Here is a 25,881-nt window from a genome sequence, read left to right as displayed (position 1 = left end):
CTCTGGGTGCTGTAGTGATCGCGAATGGGAGGACTTTGAATTGGTAGTGTTGACCATCTACCAGAAACCTGAGATATTTCCTGTGAGCGGGGTGAATGGGAATATGGAAGTAAGCGTCCTTTAGATCCAGAGTGTGGAGAGAGTTGCCCTGTTGAAGTAGTGGGAGCACCTGTTGGAGAGTGACCATGTGAAAGTGGTCTGACTGAATGTAGAAGTTTAGCGGTCTGAGGTCAAGTATGGGCCTGAGAGAGCCGTCCTTTTTTGGGATTAGGATATACAGGGAGTAAACCCCTTAGCCTTGATGAGGCAAGGGGACTGGTTCTATTGCATGTTTTTGTAATAGAGAGAGAACCTCTTGTTTGAGAAGTGTTAGATTTCCTGAGGACATGGGATGCTGTCTGGGAGCAATGTTTGGGGGGAGGGGGGGGTGAGAGAAGTGAGTTCCAGGTAATAACCATACTGGATAATTTGTCTTACCCACTTATCTGTTGTGATGGAATTCCAGACAGGTAGTAACTGTAAGAGACATGCCCCGACAGGAGTGGGATGTTTGGGGGAAAGTGCAGGGAAGTCACTGTTCAGTGGTGTGTGTGTGTGTGTGTGTGTGGGTGGGGGGGGGGGGGGGGGGGTGGGGGTTCTGCCTATTGTTGCCAAAACCTCTTCCTTTATTATTGTTGCCTCTGTAGCCTTCGTGAAAGTATGCTTTCAGGTATGTTTGAGTGGGGCTCTTGAGGGAGGAGGAGGGATGTTCTGAACCCATGGTTTTGGAGCCGGCTCTGTAGAAGGAGCGGCGAAAAGGGACTCTAGAGGAAGGAAACTTTAAGGCCCCCATAGACTTAGCAGTTTTGGTATCCTTCTTCATTTTTTATAGGGATGTGTCAACTGCAGGCCTGAAAAGACGTTCCTGATCAAATGGTTGCTTTAAAATAGCAGTTTGAACCTCCTGCTTGAATCCGGAAATCCGGAACCAAGCGTGTCTACGCAACAAGACCCTAGTGTTAATTGCGCGAGATGCGGTATTGAGCGCACATTTTAATGAGGTGTTGGTAATGAGTTTGCCCTCCTGGATAAGGTCGGTGGCTTTTTGTTTGTACTGGTCAGGAAGGTGTTCCATGAGCTTTTCAAGCTCGTCGTAGTAAGCCCTGTCGTACCTGGCCAATAAAGCTTGGGCATTGGCGATCCGCCAATGGTTTGCAGCCTGCAACGCAATACATTTCCCGGATGCGTCAATTAATTTTGATTTCTTTTCAGAAGGGGGGGGGGGGGGTGTCGCCTGTGAGTATGCACGCTTGTGTGCATTAGTTACCACAAGGGAATCCAAGGGAATCTGACCTTCAATGAAAATTGGGTCATTGGGAGCTGCCTTGTTGTTTTTTTATTCACCCTGAGGTTGAGATCCCTGGCTCTGACTGGGTCTTTAAAAACTTCTGGGGCATGTTTTAAGCAAGCCTTTTAACATTGGCAGGGTGCTTGTGGATTTGTGTGAGGGTGCGAAGGTTTCCAGCAAAAAATCTTCATCTAAGGGGTCGGAATGTAAGGGGACCCTGTGGTATTGGGCAGCCCTATTGATTAGTTGTGCAAACCCAGTTTTGTCATCTGGAGGTGATGGCTTAGATGGATAGAGATCGGGATCATTTTGTGGGCCGGGATCTGTATTGTAGTCACCACATGTCTACGTCATGTGAATCATCATCCCCATGTGGATCTATATCTCTACCGGTGTCATCCTCACTATCTGATGGTTGAGGTGCAAATATAGGTTGTGGGGAGTGTGGTGGAGAAATCAATAGATGTAGATTAACTGGAGGGGGAGAAGGAGGTGGGGACGCGTTAGTGCCCATGTCCTGTTGTTTGAGAGGTATAGCAGGTTTTTCTGCAGTGTCCAGTTTCCTCTTTTTGGAGGCTTGTTGACTAGTTTGCCTGTGTTTGGTTCAATAAACAGAGTTTTTTGCTTTGGATCTGCCATATCAGGTGCAGGCTGTGGGGGCAAAATGTCTTGGTTCGATGTTGCAGATTTTGGGTCCGAATCATCTTTGGAGGAAGTTTATGAGGCTTTCCGTGCGGTCTTTAGGTTTTTGCGGCTCCGACCATTTTTTGGAGTCAGACGCCTTTTTCGGCTCCGAAGTTTCTTCGGTTCCGAGTGTTTCTCCTCGCTATGTTTCGATACCGAGGGCTTTGACGTCGAGGCTGTATTCGGCATGGGCAAGTGTTTGACTTGTTGCTTAGGTGCCGAGGACTTCTTTCCGACGCCGGAATGGGGTTGGCTCGAGCCCGAGCCGGAAGGCTTATGTTTAGGTTTCATAGCCGGGCCAGAGGGTGGGGCGTCTGAAACATGTTGCCGGTATCGACCTGAGCCGGAGGGTGTTACCGGAGCCTTCGGTTTATTTTTCGGGAGGGGGGTTTCAGTACTCACGGACCGCTGGGCCGGGGTGACTGTCTCCTGTTAGGCATCGGAGTCGTCAACCTCGGAGACGTGTTCTTCATCACCAGCTGGATATCGGGTCTGCTTCGAAGATGTCTGGAATCGAAATGTGTGAGAAAGTGCCATCTTTCTTGCATGGTATGCCCCCACTTTTTCCTGAACTGCTGATGTACTTTGAGTGTGCCCTGGGCTCCTGCCAATCAGGTACCCAGGGCCTATGTTCCTTCCCTAAAACTGTGTTGAAGCCTAAACCCAATTGGCATCTCTGGCCACATGTCAGCCCCTGGTAAATGGTACACTAGGTACCCAGGGCCTTGTGACCAGAGAAGGCCCCTAAGGGCTGCAGCATTTATTGTGCCACCCTTAGAGGCCATGTACCCTGACACTGACACACACACACACACACACACACACACTGCCCTTGCAGGCTGAGTGTCTGGGTGCAGAACAAAACAGAGTCGACATGGCACACATCCCTGTGTGCCATGCCCACAACACCCACTGCCCTGGCATACATCAGCCACCCCTCTAGCTGGGTGCCCTATGCCAGTGGTGTGGGTACAGGTGCATGAGCCCTGTGCCCCTACAGTACCCAGGTCCATTCCTGGGCACTGTAAGTGCAGTGCTGCCATTTAAGAGTATATGGTGCTGGGAGATCATCAACACGAACTCCACAACACCATGATGGCTACACTGAAGACTGAGAAGTTTGGTATCAAACTTCTCAGCACATTAAACCCGCACTGATGCCAGTGTGGGATTTAATGTACAATGTACGACAGAAGCATCTTAGAGATGCCCCCTGAACCTAACCTACAATCCACATCTTGTCTGAGGGGCTGCCTACACAGCAGACATGTTGCTGGGCCCCTGGGTAGAGAGCCATCCGCTCTCCTGGGCCAGTAACAATGCACATCCTGGGCGAGGTGCTAGGTCTCCTCCCCCAGGATGGGCAGGGAAAGCTTCAAAGGCATGACGCCTTTTGTGAGCTTCTCCAGGCCACTTGCTGTACTCAGCAACTGGCCCTTACCGGTTCTGACCCCCACTCTGGCGGGAAGAGTGGCCGGAAACCCCAAGGAAGGAAAGGGGGTGTGCTAGCCTCTGCCAACCCCACCCCTCAGGTGGGGGGAGGCGAGGTGAAGCACATCTCCGGGCTCTCGCCATCTTGAAGATGGGAAGCCCTGCCCAATCAGGACTAGGCTACTGCCCCCCTCCCACAGGAGAGTGGCAGGATAGGAGGTGTACCCACCCAAAGGAAGGGACCCATTGGTCCCTGCCCTTTACCTACCTGTAACGCCCCTAAATTAAGTATTTACGGGCACCCTGAACCTTCCTTCCTCAGATCCAGATTCCAAAACAAGAAAGAAGAACAAGGAACAAGAAGACCTGCCATGCAGCTGCTAACAAGGAGGAAGACACCAACTGCTTTGGCCCCAGCCCTACCGGCCTGTCGACCCTCGAACCTGCTCAACCCCGGCATCTCCAGTGATCAGCAACCTCAAAAACCCTGGAGGACCCGACTGCCTTGTGACTCTGACTACCTGGGACTCCCACGAGCAGTGGTACTGCTCAAAGCAAGTAACTGACCCCTGGCATAAGCCAGGAACCGCGAACCCTGCACACTCTGCACCCGCCAAGCCTGGCCTGTGCCGGAGTGGACAAAGACCTCGAGGACTTCCCCCCGGCGACTGTGACCCCGAATCCAGCACCCCAGGACCCACCTCGACGCTCCTGACGACGCCTGCAGCTTCAGAACCACGGACCCCGCCAACCGCGACCAGCAGAGGGTAAGATTTCCCCGACGCCAAAAGGCATCCCTGCACCCCCCTGTGCCCAACTCCTGGGTGCCTACCTATCCTCCAACTACCCAACTTACCTCTCGAAGTGGTCGTCGCACCTGAAGAATCTTCGTCCCCGAGCTTGCAGCCTTTGTTCGTTCTTGAGCTTCTCCATTGTAATCCATTGAGCGCCCGACGGCTCAAAAGCACCCTGCACCCAGCCATTCGAGTGCCCCTGGCAGTGCAACTTCTACTCTAATCCACTTCCTCATTTGCCCTGAACAAGTGACCAGGAGCCCAGCTCCCACAGCCGCGTGGCCTTCTAGCCAGCAGCCACCAACCAAAGGCCCCCTGCCTCCCATAGGATAACAGTGGGCCTAACTCACTCTGCACCCGGCTGCCCCTGTGCGGCTGAGGGTGTAACAACTGTACTTACCTGACCCTGGGAGACCCCGGAGACTATGCCCAGAACCTTAACTCTGCCAGTCGAGTACTTACCCAAAAGCCGATAACTCACTTTTCTTCCATAGGGTAACATTGACTGGTTTCATTTGGAAATTCTTCTAAGTGTCGAGTTTTGAAACTTTAAAATATTCATCTAAAATCAGCCGAATTACGAAAACAAATTTACTCACCTGTTATCAGGAGAGATCCCAGTGCTGGATCTTGGTGCCCAGCACTGACCCTGAAAAGTAATTACAACCGTACTTGCCTTTAACTTGATTTTCCTCCATAGGATAACATTGCCTGGTTTTCACCAGAAATTCTTCTAAGTGTTGATTTTGCAAACCTACAAATATTCGTTAAAAATCGCCTGTATAACAAAATCACATTCTTTCAACTGTTTACAGGAGATGCCCCAGTGCTGGATCCAGGATCCAACACTGAGTTAGAAAAAGTAACCATAACCCCACTTACCTGCGAAGTGAATTTCCTCCTATAGGATAACATCGTTGATTCTATGTGAAAAAGTTTCGAAGTGTCAACTTTTAAAATACAATAATATTCCTTAAAAATCACAACTGTAACCAAAACGTTTTTACTCAACTGTTTACAGGAGATGTCCCAGGACTGAATCTAGGATCCAGTCCTGTGGTAAGAAAAGTAATGCAAAAAGTAATTATTGCATTTAACTAGAAATTCCCATTGAGCTCAATGTATAATTGTGTTTGAAATTGTGTTGCCTATTGTAACAACTGTAACATTGCATTCAAAAGTCTATTGCCTATTGAAAAGTATTTATCTAAAGCATCTCGTTCTGAGAAAGTATATTTTGATACCTAGTGTTGGTTCTAAAATAAAACAACTATATATTTTTATACAAAACCATTGGCCTAGAGTTCAGTTCTTGAGTGTGCGAGACCATTTGCTGACTGAGTGTGTACAACAAATGCTTTACACTGTCCTCTGATGCTGCCTTACTGCTCGACCAAGCTACCACTTTAGAGAGTAAGGTTATATCTAACTTTAGCCTCTGCCAAACCTCTGGGGACTGTGAACTCTGTGCACACTGTACCTATTTGGGAACAGTATATACATAGCCACTTTCTCACAAACTGCTTCCGCGAGACATTTCGTGACGTCGAGCCTGACAATCACGGATGGTTTTCTTCGACCTGAACGATGCACAGGACTTGCAGTTTTCATCTTTGTGCTCCAGGGAGAGGCAGCGATTGCACACCTCGTGCAAGTCTGTGTGTGGGAACTTAGCACCACATCCGGGGCATTTTTTAAAAGGAGTTCTTTCCATTGACTGCAGGCATGGTCGGCGCGTAGAGGCCAAACAGCCTGCGTGGAAGATCGAGGTCGAGGAGTTTGTTTTAAGATGCGTGTCGAAAAGGGAAACGCGGTCGAGACAATACCGTCGAGTGGAGAGTGATTGCGCGTTGAAGGGGGATTCAAACCGATATCGACCCGGAGCGCAGCAATTCACATCCGAACCCGATGGCGGCAAAAAAGAATCTAAGGATGTTAAGGATGGAGTCGATGCCCGTGCGCACTATCGCCCTAGGCAGGAGTCACCTACCTCGTGACTACAAAGACTTCTTCCAAGACAAAAACAAAGTGCCAACATCCGAGCCCAACATCAGACTGGGACCGGGAGAGTCCTGATGAAGGCCGACGTGACCATAAGATTGGGCACATGGTAAAGGCCAAAACATGTTGACCACCGGACAGTAAGGAGGGGTGTAAGGGGCACATTATAACTCCCTAGCACCACCATCCTTTCACTTTTTTAAACCATGACCAGGGGATCCAGGAATAAAATAGATTTAGGGATACCTCAGAGTTAGTTTTAATATCACCACTCTGCACCTTCACTGTTCCCAGTCACAATTTGGAAAGACTGATTTCTTCTTTTCTTTGTTGCGTTTGTCTTCCCATACCCTATTGCTCCACCCTAGGCATTTGCTGCGCCAGGGTTTTTTGTAAGCAGCCCTATGATGAAGTGCGAGTGAGTGCAGTATTAAAACACATAGCACGTTTCTACATTATTATCACTACCCCACATGCATTCACTCCCTACTCCTCACAGTGTGTTCAAATATTTGATTGGGGGTTTGGAGTAGGTAAGCACCGTACCCTCTCCCCTTCCTTTGTGTGTGAATAGTTTTGCGCGAGGAATATGGAACCTTAAAATACCTACTAAATTAGGAAGATTAGAGCTCCACACACACCTTATATTTAACCATACGTAATGGTAAAAACATTCAACCATGGCACAGGAGCAGGGACTATATTATGGAGAAGATATAGTGACACAGATACTAGCAGGCCCATCATTCCTGGGTGAGACAGCGTTGAACCAGGCTCTTACACAGGAAGAGGGGTGGGACACCCTCCTAGAAATGAAAAGGACACACGTGAAAACGATCCTTCATGGGGCAATCCTAACGGAATACTTACGGGGAACGCAGCACCGCAGGGCCTCCTCATTACCAAAAAGCCTCTCATTTTTCTGGAAGATGCCGCTTTCAGACGTGACTGGACGCTCATCATGTGGAAATGTACCAGGGATTGGGTAATGTCAGCACAGAAAAAAGACTGGTGGACACTCTGGTAATAAAAATACAAGAAAGCGAAGAAGGTCTTAAAACAGAAATAATATTGACCACTTTCAACCAGAAGTTGGATGAGGTCAATCCGGAACTAGAGGAGTACAGGGATTACCTAGTTCAATCCAAAATATCCAAGTTGCAGAAGGATCTGAAGAAGTTCTCTTACAAGAGGGTCTACCCCTATATTAATGAAGATTACGTGCAACAAAAACTGGCTGACATGAAGAAGGGCAATTAGCCTGGCAGGAAACGCCATGACACGACTAGCAGCAGTAGTGAGGGGAGTGATTATGACTACCCACAACGAAGGAGAGGGAGAGGTAGGGGTTATCAGCGAGGCCCAAGACCCTTCTATCCCACACCATTCCAGGGTTACCCCAACCCAAGTCCCCATTGGCCAGAGATAGGCTTTCCATCACACCAGGGATATCAGAACCCCCACTTTCAACCACCTCAATTCCACCAATTACAGGCTCCACCTTTTTTAGGCAGGGGCAGAGGTCGGGGCAAACAGAAAGGCCAACAGAGAGTGACATGAGAAGAAGATAAATCAAGAACTGAAACAACGGGTGACACAGAGCATGGCCCAGAGTATGCAACCGGGGGCCATCAGGGATCGTCTTTAGTTGTGATCCTCTCCTCCAAAACACTGACTCCAGCTCAGGAGAATCTGCTGCAAAAAGGATTGGGTTATGTACCAACGAATCAACCAGACCACTTACAACTACGACAGGAACTGGTGACATTTTTCAGAACCGTGAGATTGAGGGTGTTTTTTTAAGACAAGGAAACAACTAACACCAGGGAAGGAGACACACCTTCACGCCCAAAGTCTACATTCACCCACCAGATTGCGATGTTGCCACAAGAGGTGGACACATTTGAACAGGCAGTGATTTATGATCTGGAGAATCTGGAAAGACGAAAATTGGAACTTTCTTCAATCTAAGTAACAAAAAAAAGCGGCTCTCCGTGAACTGAAGGAGGACACCTCGATTATCCTGAAACCGGCAGACAAAGGGGGAGCTATTGTGATATTGGACTAAACAAGATACAATGAAGAATGCCTACGACTCCTATCAGATAGGAGGAATTACGAAGTACTGAGAAGAGACCCTACTCAAGATTTGACAAAGGATATAGCAACCCTAGTGGAGGAGGGAGTATCCAAATACTGGATTTTAAGACATGAGGCAGAATACCTCACGAACATCCACCACAAAAAAAGCCGTATTTTTACATACTGCCTAAAATTCACAAGGAGACCAAACCACAATCAGGGAGGCCAATCGTGTCAGGGATCAATTCAATCTTGGAACCTTTATCACATTTTTGTGATTTTTATCGGAAACCACTAGTACAGAAATTACCATCATATTTACAATATACCCTAGACATCCTGAATTGCTTGAAGGAGATGCCCTTTGACCCCACCAATGAATTTCTTCTGGGTCTGGACAGAGGCGTTATATAAAAACATCCCCCAGAGGGAAACCCACAGGGTATTGGAGGACATCCTTTTTTAGGAAGATTGGCGATACCAGACACCCCAAGCCTTTGTGCTGAGTCTAGCAGAACTGGCCTTGACCAGGAACTTCTTTGAATAGGAGGGGACACTCTACCTGCTGACCCACGGGACCTCAATGGGCAGCACCTTTGCCCCGAGCCTGGCGGGTCTGTATGTGGGAGCACTGGAGAAAAAGGAGATATATGACCCGGGATATATTTGGGAAGGAAACATAAGACTGTGGAGACGCTACATCGACGATGTGTTGGTGATTTGGAATGGCGATGAGGAGTCAGTAAAACAATTTCTGGTCTGGCTAAATCAAAGGAATCCACTGCTCCTTTTTACGTCCACCGTGACCAGAACGGGGCTTCCGGTTTTGGATCTCATCATTGAACCTAAAGAGGGAATACTACATACCAGAGTCTTCCATAAGCCCACAGACAAGAACGCATTGCTTGCATTCGATAGCTTCCATCCGAAGTCCTTGAAGGAGAACTTACCCGTGGGCCACTTTTTCCGGTTGCGCCGCAACTCTACAGAGAAAACCACCTTCCAAGAAGAGGCAACTGTTCTTACAAAGAATTTGTTCCAACGGGGATACCCAGAACGGACCATCACGAAAGCTCGCAAAAGAGCAATGAACGCAAACAGTGACAACCTTCTGGAAAAAAAGACCCAAACCAGAGATGAATAAACGGGTGTGCGTAAATACCTTTAATACAGCCTCCCACCAAATTCAGCAGGTGATTCTGAAACACTGGAGTATACTCAATTCCCAGGGACTGAATATTGCGTAACCTCTATTTTCATTTAAAAGTACCACCAACCTAAAGGACCTACTTGTACACAAGAAACCAGGAGGAACACCACAAAGAAGAACGGGGGTACAAGGTTTCCTACCACCAATACAAGGACATTCCCGTTGCAGATCCTGTAATGTTTGCCACCTAACAGACAACACAAAATCCATCAAGATAGGATTAACCTACCCCTAGGAACAAAGAACGCAGACAAATTGCAACACAGAGAACGTGATTTATTTAATCACCTGTCCTTGCGGTAAACAGTATGTGGGAATGATTACCAGGAAAGTGAAAACACGTATCATGGAACATCGAAGTATGATAAGATGTATGAGATCAAATACGAAATTAACAACTCACTACCTGGAGAAACACCACACTCCAGAAGAGATGACCTGGATAGTTATAGAAAAACCAACCCTAGCAGCCTGGATAGGGGATAAATCAAAGGCTCTATTCCGTAGAGAGCAGAGATGGGTGTATAGGCTGAAGAGCCATATAACAGGCCTCAACGAAGACATTCTATGGCACTCTCTGAATAGATATGGGTTGCAGGAGACAGAAGTCAGCTTACAGGAACAAGTCTGAAACTTAAGTACCATTACTGTACATCCTGAAAAGACAGACTGGGGTCGAGAGGATTGGTATTAATTACATGGGTGCCACCTTGGAATCGGGGGAATTTTTGACAGGAAGTGGCGAATAAAGAGAGGATCGCATTCATGCATACAACTGACCAACAGTATGGTCTATCCGCACCTACCCAGTGTAAAAATAGGACCCCAACAACCACTACCTCTCGCAATGAACAAGGTATACTAAAAAGTGTTACATGCACTTGAAAAACTAGGCGCATGAAACACCATGGCGGGAGCAATCTATTTCAAAACTGTTTGGGCGCAAAGGTTGACTAGTCTTCATAACAACCTCTGATGGATGCACAGGGTATGTGTCCGTGTAAATATGACCCCTAGAACCACTAATCCTTTGTAAGGTATACAGAGTTTGACAAAATGCGTTACATGCACTTTGAAATATTGGGCACTTGAGACACCAATGCAGCTGTAATCGAAACCAAGGCAGACATAATCAATTTCAAAACTGTTTTGGTGCAAAGTTTGGCCAGTCGGTACAACCGCATCTGATGGATGCACAGAGTATGTGTCCGCGTAAATACGACCTCTAGAACCACTAAATCGTTGTAGTGTATATAGGGTTTGACAAAATGCGTTACATGCACTTTACAATATTGGGCACATGAGACACCAATGCGGCTGTAATCAATTTTCAAACTGCTCGGATGCAATTCATAGCGAGTCTCTATGGCAACGCATCACGGATACACTGAGTATGTGCTGGCGCTTCCCTTGCGCCTATTCACATAACTTCACGCTCAGCCATGTGACCACGCATCACATGTGACGCCCCGTCATGTACCCAGAAGTAATACGGGACGTAACAAGAATGAACACGTTTAAGAGGTTCCCTTAGCTTGGAACTCCCGCACTTCTACACGGCGGAGGAGGTCGAGCAAGGAATACGGGGAGGAGCACCACCTTTGATGTAGTAAGGAGTCAAGGGGGGTTGGAGCATACGATAACCACAGCCACCGGTAGAGATCAGAAAAGGGGCTTGAACCTGCTACTCTAAGGGGCACTGTTACCGCTTGAACTGACCTGGCAATCTATTCTCATCTGGATCCCGCCTGGAATCACCTATCGTTATAACATATATTAATGTGCAGGGGCGATCGGTCATGAAGTTATGAGACAATAAAAATATATGATGTCTATCAATGGGCCTTACGAAGAAGCCATGCTTCTATTTTTGAGATCACAGCGAGGCACGGCCGTATGCATAAGGGGGCTGACAATGAGATCATATCACCCATAATGTTACATTTTTTATGGATTATGTTATAGGAATAATGAGTGCATTGGTTTTGTTGTCTCCTGTCTTCTTCCTGTAACCTCAGAGTGTGACTGCAAGGGGTCTCTCCTAGCCCACCGCCATTTTGAGCTTTACTCAGGTGTAAACTCGATGAGTATTGCACACTGAAGGGGCATTCTGAGTGAAGAAAATAACAAGTATGGGAAATATGATCAGTGTGTGAGTCTCGTTGGGCGAATAAACCATGTATTTCCGCAATTTTGGACAGAAAAAAAACGGAAAGAAGAACGTTTGTAACCTAATTAAGGTAACTCTGGGCACGTAAAGAGGTCTCGTAGGGGCCCGAGTGTCTGGAGTAATATTGTGATACGTGCAGTATAAAAGGTTTTTTCAAGAAACTGTATTGCAATAGATACAATACCTTGATCTCAATACCAGCCTAACGTGAGGACTACTTACCTTTCATCTTCTTTCTTTGTAGTACATCCTAAGGAGTCACTCGTGGTAATTCCTCAAAGTAAGATTCAGGATACAATTACCCACAACCTTGATTGGAGGATTGGGTACCACCACAAGTACTTTGACCGGGAGTGTCCTGATGAAGACCGACGTGACCATAAGATTGGGCACATGGTAAAGGCCGAAACATGTTGACCACCGGGCAGTAAGGAGGGGTATAAGGGGCACATCATAACTCCCTAGCACCACCATCCTTTCACTTTTTTAACCCGGACCAGGGGATCCAGGGATAAAATAGATTTAGGGATACCTCCGAGTTAGTTGTAATATCACCACTCCACACCTTCACCTCCACTGTTCCCAGTCACAATTTGGAAAGACTGATTTCTTCTTTTCTTTATGTTGCGTTTGTCTTCCCCTACCCTATTGCTCCACCCTAGGCGTTGGCTGCGCCAGGGTGTTTTGTAAGCAGCCCTATGATGAAGCCTGTCACACTTCGGTGTGAGTGAGGGCAGTATTAAAACACACAGCACATTTCCACATTATATCACTACACCACGTGCATTCACTCCCTACTCCTCACAGTGTTTTAAGTATTTGATTGGGGGTTTGGAGTAGGTGAGCACCATACCTTCTCCCCCTCCTTTGTGTGTGAACGGTAACAAATGCAGACAAGGCGGTACCAAGGAGGGACTATCAAGCCTATTTACCAATCAGAAGCCAGCATTTAAGGACAATGACACAAGCCAATGACAAATATGGGTGGAGAGTGGGCAGGGCTTCCACTGCATACTCTATTACAGCATGCCTTGCAGAGCGAGCAGCGCATGCACACTGCCGCTGGGCTCGACCTAAAAATAATAGGACAACATTGGTGACTGCCAAACGTGCTTAGAAGTGGACAAGTTGGCAAACAGTCTGGATTAGGCATCAAATTTGACTGCCCGTTAACTTGATAGGTGCAGCGGTAACAAACAGCTCACTAATGATACAAACCCTGCTCCCCCCCATTAAGATGGTCAATGCACTTTAATGATACAATTTGGCTTAGGAACAAAAAGTATCTTTTATTCCTATCACCTCAGTTCCTAGATTAGTCAGTTCTATGGAATGGATGCATAGGAATTCAAAAACTTTGACTTGGGTTAAATTATCAGAGGGTGAAAGGAAAAAGGTACGTTTAAGCACCAAATTTGCTTATAAAACACGCCCTTGAGCGCGGTGAGGGTATATCACTATTGTGGGAGGGGATTCTGGGGACTGGTCTTATTATGAAAGTATGGGAATGCTTAGGTATATTTATACACCAGCAATAAAACATTCTGAAAATGATGGGCTGAACTGCACGTGTAGGGTCCAAATTGTTTGAAATGTTTTGGGATCGCAGTAAAATGGATTTTACAACTGGAAGAAGTAAGGTGCCCAGTGAGAAATAAAGAAAGGTAGCTATGTTTTCATTTCTATGACAGTAGTTAGGGGTGTGAGAAACCCACATTGGAAAGATGAAAATTCACCAACTCAATTGAAAGCTTAAAACACAAAGCCAACAAAAAGATGTCAACCACCCACTATAAGTAACAGACAGCAGGCAAGAACCGTCCTGCCCACTGCCTGTGTTTAAAGAGTTACCAAGAGAGTGGAATCATTTTCCGTGCAAGCTTCAGAGAGGCCTTCGCCTCCATGAAATCCAGAAGCCTTATCTGAGCACTTGTTAGCAATATACCTTGCATCCTTCCCCGCCTGTAGCTACCACCATGCTGGTAATCAATAAAGCGTGGACATGAGCAAGGCACAGGACTGATGCTACTCAAAGACACCAAACTGAAAATACCCCCTCCTCCAGGATTTGGGCTACTCTGCCTGGGGCAGTTCCAAGTCCCCGCCTAAAGGGCCACAAAACATGGAGCTCTAAGGAAGACTAGTGCCGAGACCTGCGCTCCTAGACACAAGAGGCACAGTGCACTTCTAGGATTGGGTTGTTCTCACAAGCCAGAAGTGGTAGTAGAACATTTGGCAAGAATAAATAAAAACAAGGAACGATCCAAAACTAATGCACAACAGTCCAAATAAAGCAGGAGACTATAGGTAATTACTGTATGCAACGAGGGGAAATGTTTAAGATTACATAGAATACATCTCACATGGAAGCTACACTTTCTGAATGCTTGGCTCTGGAGTAATCAATGCAGACGTTAAAGACAAAGATTCAGAACAATTAATGTTACTTAATGAATGGGGACTACTCCCATCCATTCTACTTGTGTTTCAGCGTGGCCCTATTTATTAGCCTTCACAGTTTGGTAAAGCACGTATTAACTTCCCCAACCACAAGATGACGAACAAAAACGCATTTGTTTATGTAAACTACCTTCTCAGTTTGAACTTGGAACACGAATAATGACCCAGAGGTAGTAAAGTGCTAGAAACCTCAAGGAGAAACATTCCTGTCTCTTCCTAAATCAATCCTGGAGGTGTGAACATTCTTATATAGTCAGGGATTTGAAGGACTGATCCAGGAACTAAGGTTATCAGAGAAAAATAGTACATTGTGTGTTGGAAGCTCTCCTGTATTTATGGTTTACCCTCCCTAAAGCAGCTCAGAGTTTAGAAAGGGCCAGCGTGTGCAGGGAGGCTGCTGGGGGGAGAGGGGCTAAACAAGGCGTACACTCCTTTGGGAAAAGCACACGCCCAATATATACGGGTTTTGTATTACTTCTAGCTTAGTCTGTCTCCTCTGAACAGAGATGGGTCGCACCCATATGCTTTGGGCAGAAGGTGTAACAGATGATGTAGGTGAGCACACACTCCAAAATATTCAGCAGGACACCCCTCAGAGCTCAGTCATACATCACCGCCATGCAGACAGCGGGAGATCTGTGAAGGGTCATCTAGTTCTCTGTAACACTGGCACAGAAACCTTCGGCTCTGTGTCTAAATAAATAACATATTATGTAACTCATAAGGGCACCAGCAGCGGGTCCGCGTGCACTTTCAACCCAAACACTCATGTTTGGGTTGAACAAAAACAGAGCCAGCCTGAAAAAGATGTCAAGACCCTGTTGGGATGTCATTGTAACTGGTATTTATATAGCTCTTACTCCTGCTGGCGAGGCATCAAAGCACTTTTCGGCGATAAGTGATAATAAAGTTTAATTCTTCTGGTGGCGCGGTGCTAGGCATGGCCCAGGCGTGAAGGGGCAGCTAGACAAGACAAATTCACGCCAGAATGGATGTGTTCCTCTCGGCGTTTCATCATCTGTGTCTGCCTGTTGAACCCTTTGTTGGCTCGTCTGCTACGGCCTCCCGAATCATAGGTGGAGGCTTCTATGTGCAAAATTGGGGAGTACTTGCCACTCAGGCCAGTGCCTCTGCAGGACTGAGGTGGTTTAAGAATGTGCCAAGCTTTTAATCACGAGCGCAGTTTCCCCAATTATGTGTAGGGTGACCAGATTCTCAAAACAATAAAGGGCTTAAAACATAAAAATAAACAATAACTGGCAGCTTGCAGGGGAGCCTGTCCTCGCTCTGTCCGAGCTACCAGCTGACTCTCCTACGTCACAAACAAATTAAAAAAAATGGCAGGCCTCTTTTTTCTATTTCTTTACCTTGCAGCAATAGCGCCACCCGAGCTTTACCTTTAACCATGTTAAAGTAAAGCGCGGATGCCGCAATTGCAGCAAAAGTAAAGGAATAGAAAAAAAACCTATTTCTTTACTTTTTCAACAATCACGGCACCCGTGCTTTAGCTTAACATGGCTAAAGGTAAAGCGCGGGTGCCGCCAACGTGAAAAATAATTAGAAAAACAAGCACGGGTGCAAGTTACAAAATAACATCATAGCTATTACAACTATTGAAGTTACTGGTATGTTAAACGACTAGATACAAATGGTAAAAAAAAACGTGCTTACCCAGGAATTAAAAGACACCGTCTAACGCCGCAAGTAAAAGATCCAGTCTGGGTGGGCGGGGCCAAAAGGAGACAGGGCGGTCACAAGGAGGGACTAAGAAGCCTCTTTACAATAGAAAGACAGCGTTTAGCATGCACAATGACGAAAACCAATTAAAAGAAGGGGTGGGGCTTAATCACAACTTCCAAAATCTCCTCGATTACAATACATCTCGCAGAGCGAGCAGCGCATGCGCTGCAACACTAGGCGAGGCCTAAAAAAGGTAGGTGGGTCACAAACGTTTGTTGTTATAAAAATGGAGTCATGCTTCTAAAGCGTATAGAAAGCTCTGTTCTGTAGCATGCTAGGGTTCAACAAAGGACCTTTCAAAGTAACTGTGTACCAAGTTGTTAGCCTGGGGGACATTTGGTTCCATATTTTATTCAGACATGCAGCCACATATTGTACAGCCTTGGGAATAGAGTAGGAACAAAAAGGACTTGATCCTAAGTGGGAGACTATTGGACAGCATGTTCTAAATGATACGTTTGTGAAGTACACCGCTGACTCCAGGCTTTGAGCCGCTAAGGGGTACCAGTGAATCCTGGACACACTAACCAACGCAGCGGCGCCATACCGATCTGCAAAGTGCTTTTGCACAGAGTCAAGGTCAGCAGGAGCTATATTAATACTGATCCCATACCTTATCACCAAGGGCTCGTCAAGCCTGTATGAAAGTAGCTTCACTAGTGACAATAGGATGAAGGGGGTACAGATGTACTAACTATGCAGGTGGTGGAAGAGTAAGAGAAGGCAGTGGGATCTCTGGACCCACACTGGCTTCTGTTTTGCTGCCTAATGAAATAAAGCAGTGCCTGGTGCTCACTCACCTGCATGTGTGATCCTGGCACGCCTCCAGACCAACGGTATGCACACATTTTCCCTGTGCTGCTGCCACTCCTGGTTAGCAGGGCAGCAGTCTTTGCATAGTCAACATATAACAGCAGTTAAGCACCACTGTAGTTGTGAAGTGCAGTAATAGGGAAATAGACAGATGCTGCTGAAGGTCAGTGAAATGGCAGCATATATTGCAGGAGTGTATGACAGTAATATGACAGCCACTAATGCATCATTGTTCAGCACAGGATCATGGCAACTAACAATCACTGATTGGAAGGCAGCAGAGTGGCCATATAAGAGGCAGGGCCTCTTCGCTCGTCTGTCGGCGCTTTTTTTTTGAAACCGTTTATTACAAGTCTCAAGAATATACAGGTATGGGCCTACAACCTTCCGGCCGGCCGCTAGCAATGACAGGAGCATACGACATACATTTATAAAACACGTGGTGTTGCGGAGGAGCATGCTCAGGAGGTAACAACGTCAAAAGCCACATCAGCCAGACCCCACTATACGGTTTCATTTTAAATTAAGAACAACAAGAAAAACCACACCCACAAGGCAACCCATAATCGGAAACAGCAGCACGTGCTCCCCTAGAGGGGGGATCCCAACTATCCACAGGAGTCTAAAGAGGGGGAAGAGAGCAGATGTCGGCGCTTTTAAACTGTTTTTTTTTGTTGTGTAAATACCCAAATCCTTTATACTTTTGGGTTGCTGGCCAATGTTTCTCGAGAAGGTGGAGGAGAGGATCTGGTAGAACAAAGCCTTGCCTGCTGTGTCTAGGATCTCTGACAATGCCATGTGTAAAACATTAAACGGGTCAATAGCACCAACGAACTGGCGACTCCATACACATCTTCTGCCAAGGTCATACTCTTACATACTAGGTAGGAGTACTATACTAAAATTTTGCGCTGTACCTTAAACCATCAACCCACTCAGTAGCTGCAGTACATATAGCTAGCAGAAATACCACATTTAACTGCTTCAGACGACAGATGATTTTAGATCACCACCACTGCATTGCAGAAGATAGAAATACAATGGCAGTAAATGGAATATAATCTAAAAAAAAGTATTCAGAAACTGACCACATAGTGTACTCACCTTTGGCACTAACCTATGAAGTTCACACTGGTCTGAATTATGTGAATCGGGAAGAATGAAAAAGCATATGGTTTAAAACACTGTCGGATTCACCCAAAAAAGTAGTAAATCTGCACTAGTAGGAGTACCCCTAAATAACCAAAATGCAACAATTCACTATGTGCAATTCGCATGACACTACCAGTAGTTAGCCTGGAAAGATCTGCTAGATGCAGGTTTCCAAGTGGACTACTGCAGTGTAATGTGACATTTTTACCCTGCTTTACACCATCACAAAATTTTGGGGGAGTTTGCCCCGCTTCCCGCCCTGGAAGGGGTTAACTGCAGCCCTTTGCTTCTGACGATTTTCATGGTGGGAATGAATCTGTCAAGAGTTTGCGAATGCCCACAACCTCATGTTTGTGGGCACTCTCATTCACAAAGCAAACACCATCTTTGTCTTACTACCCCAGACCTATTGAGAGGGTTTACTACTGCATAATTGTATGCATGTGTCGTACAATTGGCAGCAGTAAATGCATTTATGCCTGCAAAGTAGTCTATTGCGACTACCTGAGAAAACAAAATCCAACCATTTCTGTATATTTACAGACATAAATGGCTTTCTAAGAAGAGTAATATGCATGAAGAGCGAAATTAACATTCTACACCAATACTTAAGATTCAGTTATATTCAATTACCATGGTAGGAAAACAAATGCATGCATTAAACATTGTTGAGAAGTCACACTTTAAAAATACAGTATAAAATAAACTTTAGCCTTCACTGGTGACCACAGAAGGATGGTACACAGAGATCACATGAAGGGCCTACAAATCTCTCTTCCAGTCCAATCATACATCCTTTATCAGACCCCACGCACTACATACCTGTTGTCTGTCAGCAGCTCTTCTGTCACCCTCTTTCCTGTGAACTTGTGTCTGTTACCCATCTTAAAATTTAGAGTCTTCCGCAGGCGCCTCAGCCTGCGAGAGCAATAGCCCCTAGAAAAGAACACCAGTCTTATTATTATCATCCAATGTTTTCGAAAACAGTCAAAGATGCTTTTAATATGGAGGACATCGCAGAAGACTGAAGCCATTCATGGCACATACCCACCTATATCTCTGGAAATCACCATGTCTTAAGCCATGCTGCTGCTGGGATTCTTTAATAATCTGCAGAACTGAAGTCTGTGTTAAGGAAAGCACTTGCATGGAAAGATAAACACACATGATACTAAACACATTAGTGATTCAGATGCATTCCTCAATAACCTGACATATAAGCTAGCTAAATAAACTGTAGTTTTACTTATAATGTGCTAGCTATATTCAGCAAAGACAGTCATAGTAAATGGAGTGAGCTTTCCATATGAGAGAGAAACGGCCACAGAGAAGTGATCTTGATTAACCCATAACTAAAGAAAGTAAAAGATCCATTGCCCTCGTGCAGCAGCCTTGATAATCCCTACCGAGTTTCCAACTATACTAAAACTGTCCCAAAGTTTCTTCTGACATTTTTACCCAAAGGTCTTTATATTTAACATTTAGTTTTTTATTTTTTGAGTTGGAAAAAAAGAGGGATCTCAGCAGCCAGTGCACCTGGTCTTCCCGAGCTGATAACTGCATATGGGAGGCAGTGGTTTGCCATGCTTGGGGACTATTGTCTCATTAAGAGATGCAACCAGTAACCAGAAAATGCACGCAAGTGTTGTTGTCTTTATTAAAAACCATTGGCAATACCAAAAGAACTGAATTTAAAGGAATGCTGTATGATAATGTGAAGCATTACAACTAATTAGCCGGGAATGGATATGTATTTGTGTGGCAGTAAAGAACCATAGATTAATATTGGTGTAGGTTAAAAGGTCGGGTGGCAGTTGCACAGTCAAAACAGACCTAAAAATCTAGGTTAGTTAGACCGCCACCCCCCTCATCTGTGCTGCTGCCAAAGAAAAACAACAAATTATCTAGTTTATCTAAGACCTTGTAGTAGCAATGCAATGTCATGTGTGTGTCCCTTAAAGTCGTAGCTCAAGCAGCTGGTTAAATAAACAATGTTTGGAGGACAAACATTTTGCTTTGGTTGGGCAGGAGTTGGGCACTTCCACAAAATTTACTCCTGGCTCTCAACATGAGGGTGGAGCCAAAGCCTTTTTCCTGGTGATTCTCACATAATTGTCTGCCAGACGATGAAAAAGGAGTTTGGTCCAGGGATTCGACTGCTGTTTTCCATTAACAATACAGAAAAGCCTGTAGTTAAATTAAAATTTGGCAACTCTTCTTAGACATGTGTGTCACGTACAGACACCCTTTATACATGGCCTAATTTCTAATGTAGTTCAATGAATTATTAGATTTGCTTCTCATTAATAGTTACCACTTGATAGTATTTGGGAATTTCACCCATTGGGAGGTGAATGCTCAAGCAAGGATCAAAGATAAGGAGTTTTCTGAATTAATTGCTAAATCTCTTTCAAAACATTCCCCAAACTATTTATTTCAAGGGACAAAATCTAGATAAGGTATGGACCTATAAAGTATCTCTAAATACTATGCTGGCCCTTCCATGCGCAAGGTCTGAATATCACATTATTACATTTAACATTGTCTTACCCAAAAGTAAGACTCCTGCCCAAATAAAACTTGGGAGTCATGCCATAAATGGGACAAAGCATAATTGTTGGCCATGGCTAAATCCCTTGAGGAATCCATTCACCCTAGTCAAAACTCAGAGGAAGATCTCTTTAACTGTATAAAAAGCAGCAGATATACAGGCCCCTTTAACTTCAAGATGGATTACCACACCACCCAATCCTGCTCCTAGTTCAAACAGGAACTTAAGTCGACTAAGCATTGCCATCTAGACGCACTATATTAACAAGCATTTGCAATGCAATAGGTCTCGCATTTACACAAGTTTGAGCTATTGGCATTGTAAATGACAATGCCTTTTATTTATGTTTTGGTTTTTAAAAACATAAATAAAAGGCATTGTCATTTCCAAAGCCAAAAGCATAAACTCGCGTAAATACGAGACCTACTGCATTGCAAATGCCTGTTTCCTATTGCATTAATTGGCGACGTGACGATAAAATACAGATTTAAATTTAGACACCTCAGATATTTCAAAAGATTCAGTTTGCCACATGTTGCATGAAACACAGTTAACGGCACACGCTCACTCCCTTAAAGTGCAAAGAATTTCAAGTAACTAAAATAGACGGCTGTGTTAACAAAGTTAAGGGGTCTGGTGAAAATTAAATGTGTCTCCTTAAAACAAAAAAAGCCCTATCACATTTGTAGATTCTATGAAGATGCCGCTGGAGTTCTTGCGAAAACAGGACAAGTGCTTGCAGCTTTCAAACAAAATATTCTATGCCCCACTCTGTAACGAAGAGCACATTTCCATCTGTGGCTGACAGGCCTTTCCTCTATCATAAATCGATGAAATTAAAATGACTATTAAAAATAAAAAATCTGTTACTTCTGTGCAAAAATACTTTTTGATGGCACGAGGCTTATAAATAATAACCATGGTTATAGTACAGCTTGAAGTCAGCTTTTGAAGCTAGCTGACAATTGAATATGAGATCAGAAATTTTTATTTAATTCATAATATGTATGACGTGCATCAAAAGCTCACTTGTAGAGACGTCATGCGAAAGCTACCAGTGCTTTATTGTGCCGCTTTTTAGGTCTCGGCTGGCGAAAGCAGCGCGCATGCGCTGCTCTCCTCATGCTAGAGCTTCTTGGAATCAATACAGATTCCAAAGCTCTCGGAGGCGGATTTGAAGCCCCGCCCATCTTTCTAATTGGTTTGCGTCATGTAGTATGCAAAACATAGGCTTTTCATTGTAAAGGAGGCTTCTTAGTCCCTCCTTGTTGCCGCCTTGTCTCCTTTTGGCCCCGCCAACCGGGATTTGATCTTTTACCGGCGGCGGGACACACTCTCCTTCATTTGTCCCCACGCACTTTTTTCTTCTCACTCAGCTTTGGCAAAGGCAGCGGCGAGTTTATTATCGCTTCGCGCTTTAAGTGAAAAGCGCGAAGCGAAAATAAACACGCGGCTGCGTTTACAGTACCGCGCTTGTTTTTAGAAGTCCCTGTATGTAAGCATACTATGTATTTTTTTTTTGCGAAACAAAGCCAGACTTAATAGCACGCTCCCCTAGAGATTAGGCTCTTTGGTAGCCTTTAGTATTGCAAGCGTGCTGGTGAGCGCTTCTGCTGCCATTTGTTGGTCAGGCGCCTCCCTGCTGCTCTAACTTGCCTGCCAATACCACGACAAATGTGACGTGCGAGTGCCAGCACACCTCTTCCACAGCCGCCCGGAGAACCCCAAAAGATAGTAGCACGTGGCAAACCTTAGCAGGATGAACAGGCAGAGCACCAAGGTCTTCCATAGCCCGCAGAAAATGATGAAAGGGGAGACCACCAGCGCCGTGGTCTCCGGGTTCGTGTTTGGCGCCTTCGCGTTCCAGCATTTCAACTCCAGAAGCGACACAGTAAGTAACAAAGTGATGCTGTTGAGTAGGTTTGTGCATAAACTCCTTAACACTGTGTGTGTAGTGGGACCGCATGTTGCGTACCCTTAGCCAGAGGGAGCCCCTTTCTCATGTAAGCTTCACACACTGTGTACTGTCCTCGCTGTCTTCCGTGTTTTGAGTTTGCAAAAATGTAGTAAATAGCCTCTCGTTAAGAGACATAAAAAAGGGACTGGTACACGTTGTCAAGACGGCGACCATCTTGAAGGATAGGGTTTCGATCCCATTATAGGCTGAGACTATTTCTGTCTTGACAAGCCGCTTTGTGTGCTCAGTAGCGTGAGTCAATGATGCTGTGTAGCTACACGTGTGTGTACCCATGACACAGAGTGTATTGTTGTGTCAGACACTGAGCACGTAGGGTGACTCTGCATGTCAGTGATGTGCTGAGTGAATTGCTGCTTTAGTATCAGTGATATGGTGCTCTCGAAGGGGGTCTGTGTAGGGGTACTTTTGGCCGTGTGCACGCATGTGTACGTGATGCATTTTATGCAAAGTGTGTACGTGGTGAGACTATGATGCTTGCATGTTGTGTGTAGTTCAGTGTGGCAGTACAGCTGGCTGTTTGTGGGTCAGTGTTAATTAATAATGCTGTAAACATATACACAATGCCTTTTGGAGGTAATCTTGAAATGTGTTGTGAAGCCAAGCGATTTCATAGTCATTATTGCATTCTATTGTTTTTTGCCTGCATGTTGTTATGCTTTTTATTAACTAAACAATAAACAAAACTCAATAATGCAGTGTGTGCTTTGTGTAACTGTCAATTATGTTTGTGTACAAGTGTCAGTGTCTTTAAAGCTGTTTGTGTGACTCTGTACTAGTGATGGTGTAGATGTGTTGGTGTGTGTGTGAGACGCTGTGCGTGCATGTATCAGAGGGCTGTGTTTGTTTTAATGCTCAATATGTGCACCCATGAGGTTATGTAGCTCCGTATGGCAGTACTATTGTGTTAGTGTGTCCGTGTTGCTCAGTGATGCTGTGTGTGTGCATTGTGTCAGTCAGTTATGTGTTGGTGCACCTGTGTCAATGTTGTGTGAACGTCTCTTTGTACTAATTATGATTTATACGTTTTGGTTTGAGTGACGCTGTGTATCATGTGTAGCTCTTTGAGCACGTGTTTCAGTGATGGTGTGTTTGTTGCGGGTCTCTCTATGTGCACCAAAGAGTTTGATGGTGTGTTTGTCATCCTTTGTGTGTTGTGTAGCGCCGCATGGCAGTACTGCTGTGTTTTAGTGTGTCTACATTGCATTGCTGAGTAATGCTGTGTGTGGGAGCGTGTTGTCACTGAAAGTTACGTTGTGTGTTGGTACGCCTGTCTCAGTGTTGTGTGACTCTGTATTTGTACGAGGGAGGCTGCTGGTGAGTTGCTGTATGCGTCGCTGTGTGCTGCGTAGTTCTTTCCGCACGTGAAGCGGTTTTTGTGGCGCGTCTCTCTTTTGGACACGCTATGCTTTGGGTGTGTTACCGTGTCTGGGAGGCGTTGCGCGTATAGCATGGCCGTGTGTCGGTATTGCTGTGCGTGGGTGTGTTAGTGCCTCTCTGTCAGTCGGTGGTACCGCCTCCCTACCAGCGGCGCTCTGTTATTTATGAGGCGCTCCTGCAGCTGGGGCAGCCACCCCGAGCCTGCCATGGTGCGTCAGCATCTGCTGCATGCGGCGTCATTCCCCTTTTCTTTTATCCTTCTCACATTTCAGTTTTCTTCGGCGGATGCCGTTTATCTTTGATGCATCTTTTCCCCTCGGGAATCTCAGTGTGCTGCAGAGCTTCGCCCCACCCCACCTTCCTCTAATTTTCCATTTCCACTCATTCCTTATCTTTCAGCCTCAGGTTCCACAACAGAATCCATCTATCCACCCACTCTTTCATTTATCCATCCATTCATCCATCCATCCATCGTTCCCCACAGCAGTACCCCGGTTTCTCTCGCTCTCTTTCCACCATCCTCCTCATCCTTCATTTGTCTCTCTATCCCACATCTTTCTCCTCCACTCCACTCCACCCACACCTACCGCTTGTCCCCAGCGGGTGCTATCTGCGGAGCTTGGCCAAGCTGCGCATTTACACAATTTACATCTTTTCCCACAGAGAACACACGTTGCCTCGTAGAGAAACTCCTTCCATTACACCCCATTAAATAAGGGGGCGCTCACTTCGATTTCTACTCGGGCAATACATTTACTCCTGCTTTTTGCAGGAGTACATGTACTTATGGAAAACGCCGTTACAATGTACCTGCACATGAATTAATCGTAACTTACTACAGTACCCAAAGATAACCTTTGTTTTAACTTGCAGAGACAGGTTTCGATCGTGGGGGGGCTTGAAAACAGCCCTCTCTGGGAGCTCCACTTTTCATTACATTGAAGCACCTACAAGTCCATGAAGTGCTTTATAAGCGAAACAGGCACAAGAGCAGACTTTATATAGCACAGAGAAGTTGTTTTAGGTGCTATAAATACCCAATAGTGCCCGTATATCCGTTTTGTGAAGATGAAAGCATGAGTCAGGCCACCAGGATTTAAAGTTGTGGCCTGTATGCCCCTAAATAGGTATAAACCGAATGAGCGACCACGCTAACTTCATACATCTACCAGGACTTTAAAACACCCTTTTTCTCTCCCGGAGTTTTATATAGCGCGAACTTGAAAGGTATCATAGTGCTTTACATAACACCAGTTGCGTTACATAACAAGCATTGGAAATGCAATAGGTCTCGCCTTTGATTAAGTTAAAGCCATTTGCTTTGCTAATGGTATGGTATAGCAAAGCAAATGGCTTTAACTTAATAAAAGGCGAGACCTATTGCATTTTTAATGCTGTCATTGTTTTACCGGTTCTAGATTTCGAGTATTTCACGAATGGTGTATTTTGTCGGTGCTTTCCAGAGGCAACATTGCTCGGTACAATATGAACATACTGCAGGAGAGAAGCAGAGTTGGCTCTGCGTGTTGTACGCTGCCACTGACATGCAAACCAAAGTGGAATCCTGGTAAAGACTGATCGGCCTTCCATCTTCCCTAGGTCGGTAAATTGAATACCATCACGTTCGACAGTAGTACTGCCTGTTATTTATATAGTCCAGAGACCACAAAAGCGTGGTAGGAAGGGCTTTGTAAAAAGAAATGCGAGACCTACGGCACTGGAATGCCTGCCGCCATTGTCCCGGCTACTTACTGCAGGCACGACGTGCAGTGTGTGTAGGAGCCGAGTATAGTGTGTCTGCTGGGAGTCAGTGCCACTGCACAGGAGAAGAGTGCAGTGAACCCGTCATGGAGCAGCCTGGCCTATGGAGTGTGTGCAGGAGCAGAGTATGGTGGGTCTGCTGGGATCCAGTGCCACTGCACAGGAGAAGATTGCAGTGAACTCATCATGGAGCAGCGTGGCCTGTGCAGTGTGTACAGGAGCAGAGTATGGTGTGTCTGCTGGAAGCCAGTGCCCACTGCGCCGGAAGTGTAGGAGGAAGCAAGTGCATTGCGTCTGTCAGGAAGCACTGTAAGGTAAAATGGCTCTGCCGGAGAGCAGCGTCTCCTGCC

At 45.6% G+C, this 25,881-nt stretch overlaps 1 protein-coding gene across 1 annotated transcript in view; it reads right to left on the bottom strand.

The window, feature by feature from the left end:
• Positions 1 to 25,881, bottom strand: part of SRP68 (signal recognition particle 68) — a 326,066-nt gene that overhangs the window by 280,128 nt on the left and 20,057 nt on the right. Inside the window, exons 2-3 of the mRNA XM_085616948.1 lie at positions 18,916 to 18,982; positions 18,687 to 18,800 (exon numbers count right to left, since the gene is read on the bottom strand). Coding sequence (XP_085473074.1) covers positions 18,687 to 18,800; positions 18,916 to 18,982 — 181 coding nt within the window. The remainder of the gene's footprint in view (positions 1 to 18,686; positions 18,801 to 18,915; positions 18,983 to 25,881) is intronic.

This window comes from Triturus cristatus, chromosome 7, assembly GCF_964204655.1.
Source record: "Triturus cristatus chromosome 7, aTriCri1.1, whole genome shotgun sequence".
Lineage (NCBI taxonomy): Eukaryota > Metazoa > Chordata > Amphibia > Caudata > Salamandridae > Triturus > Triturus cristatus.
Note: the sequence above shows the minus strand (reverse complement) of the source record. Positions and strands in the feature narration are given on the sequence as shown.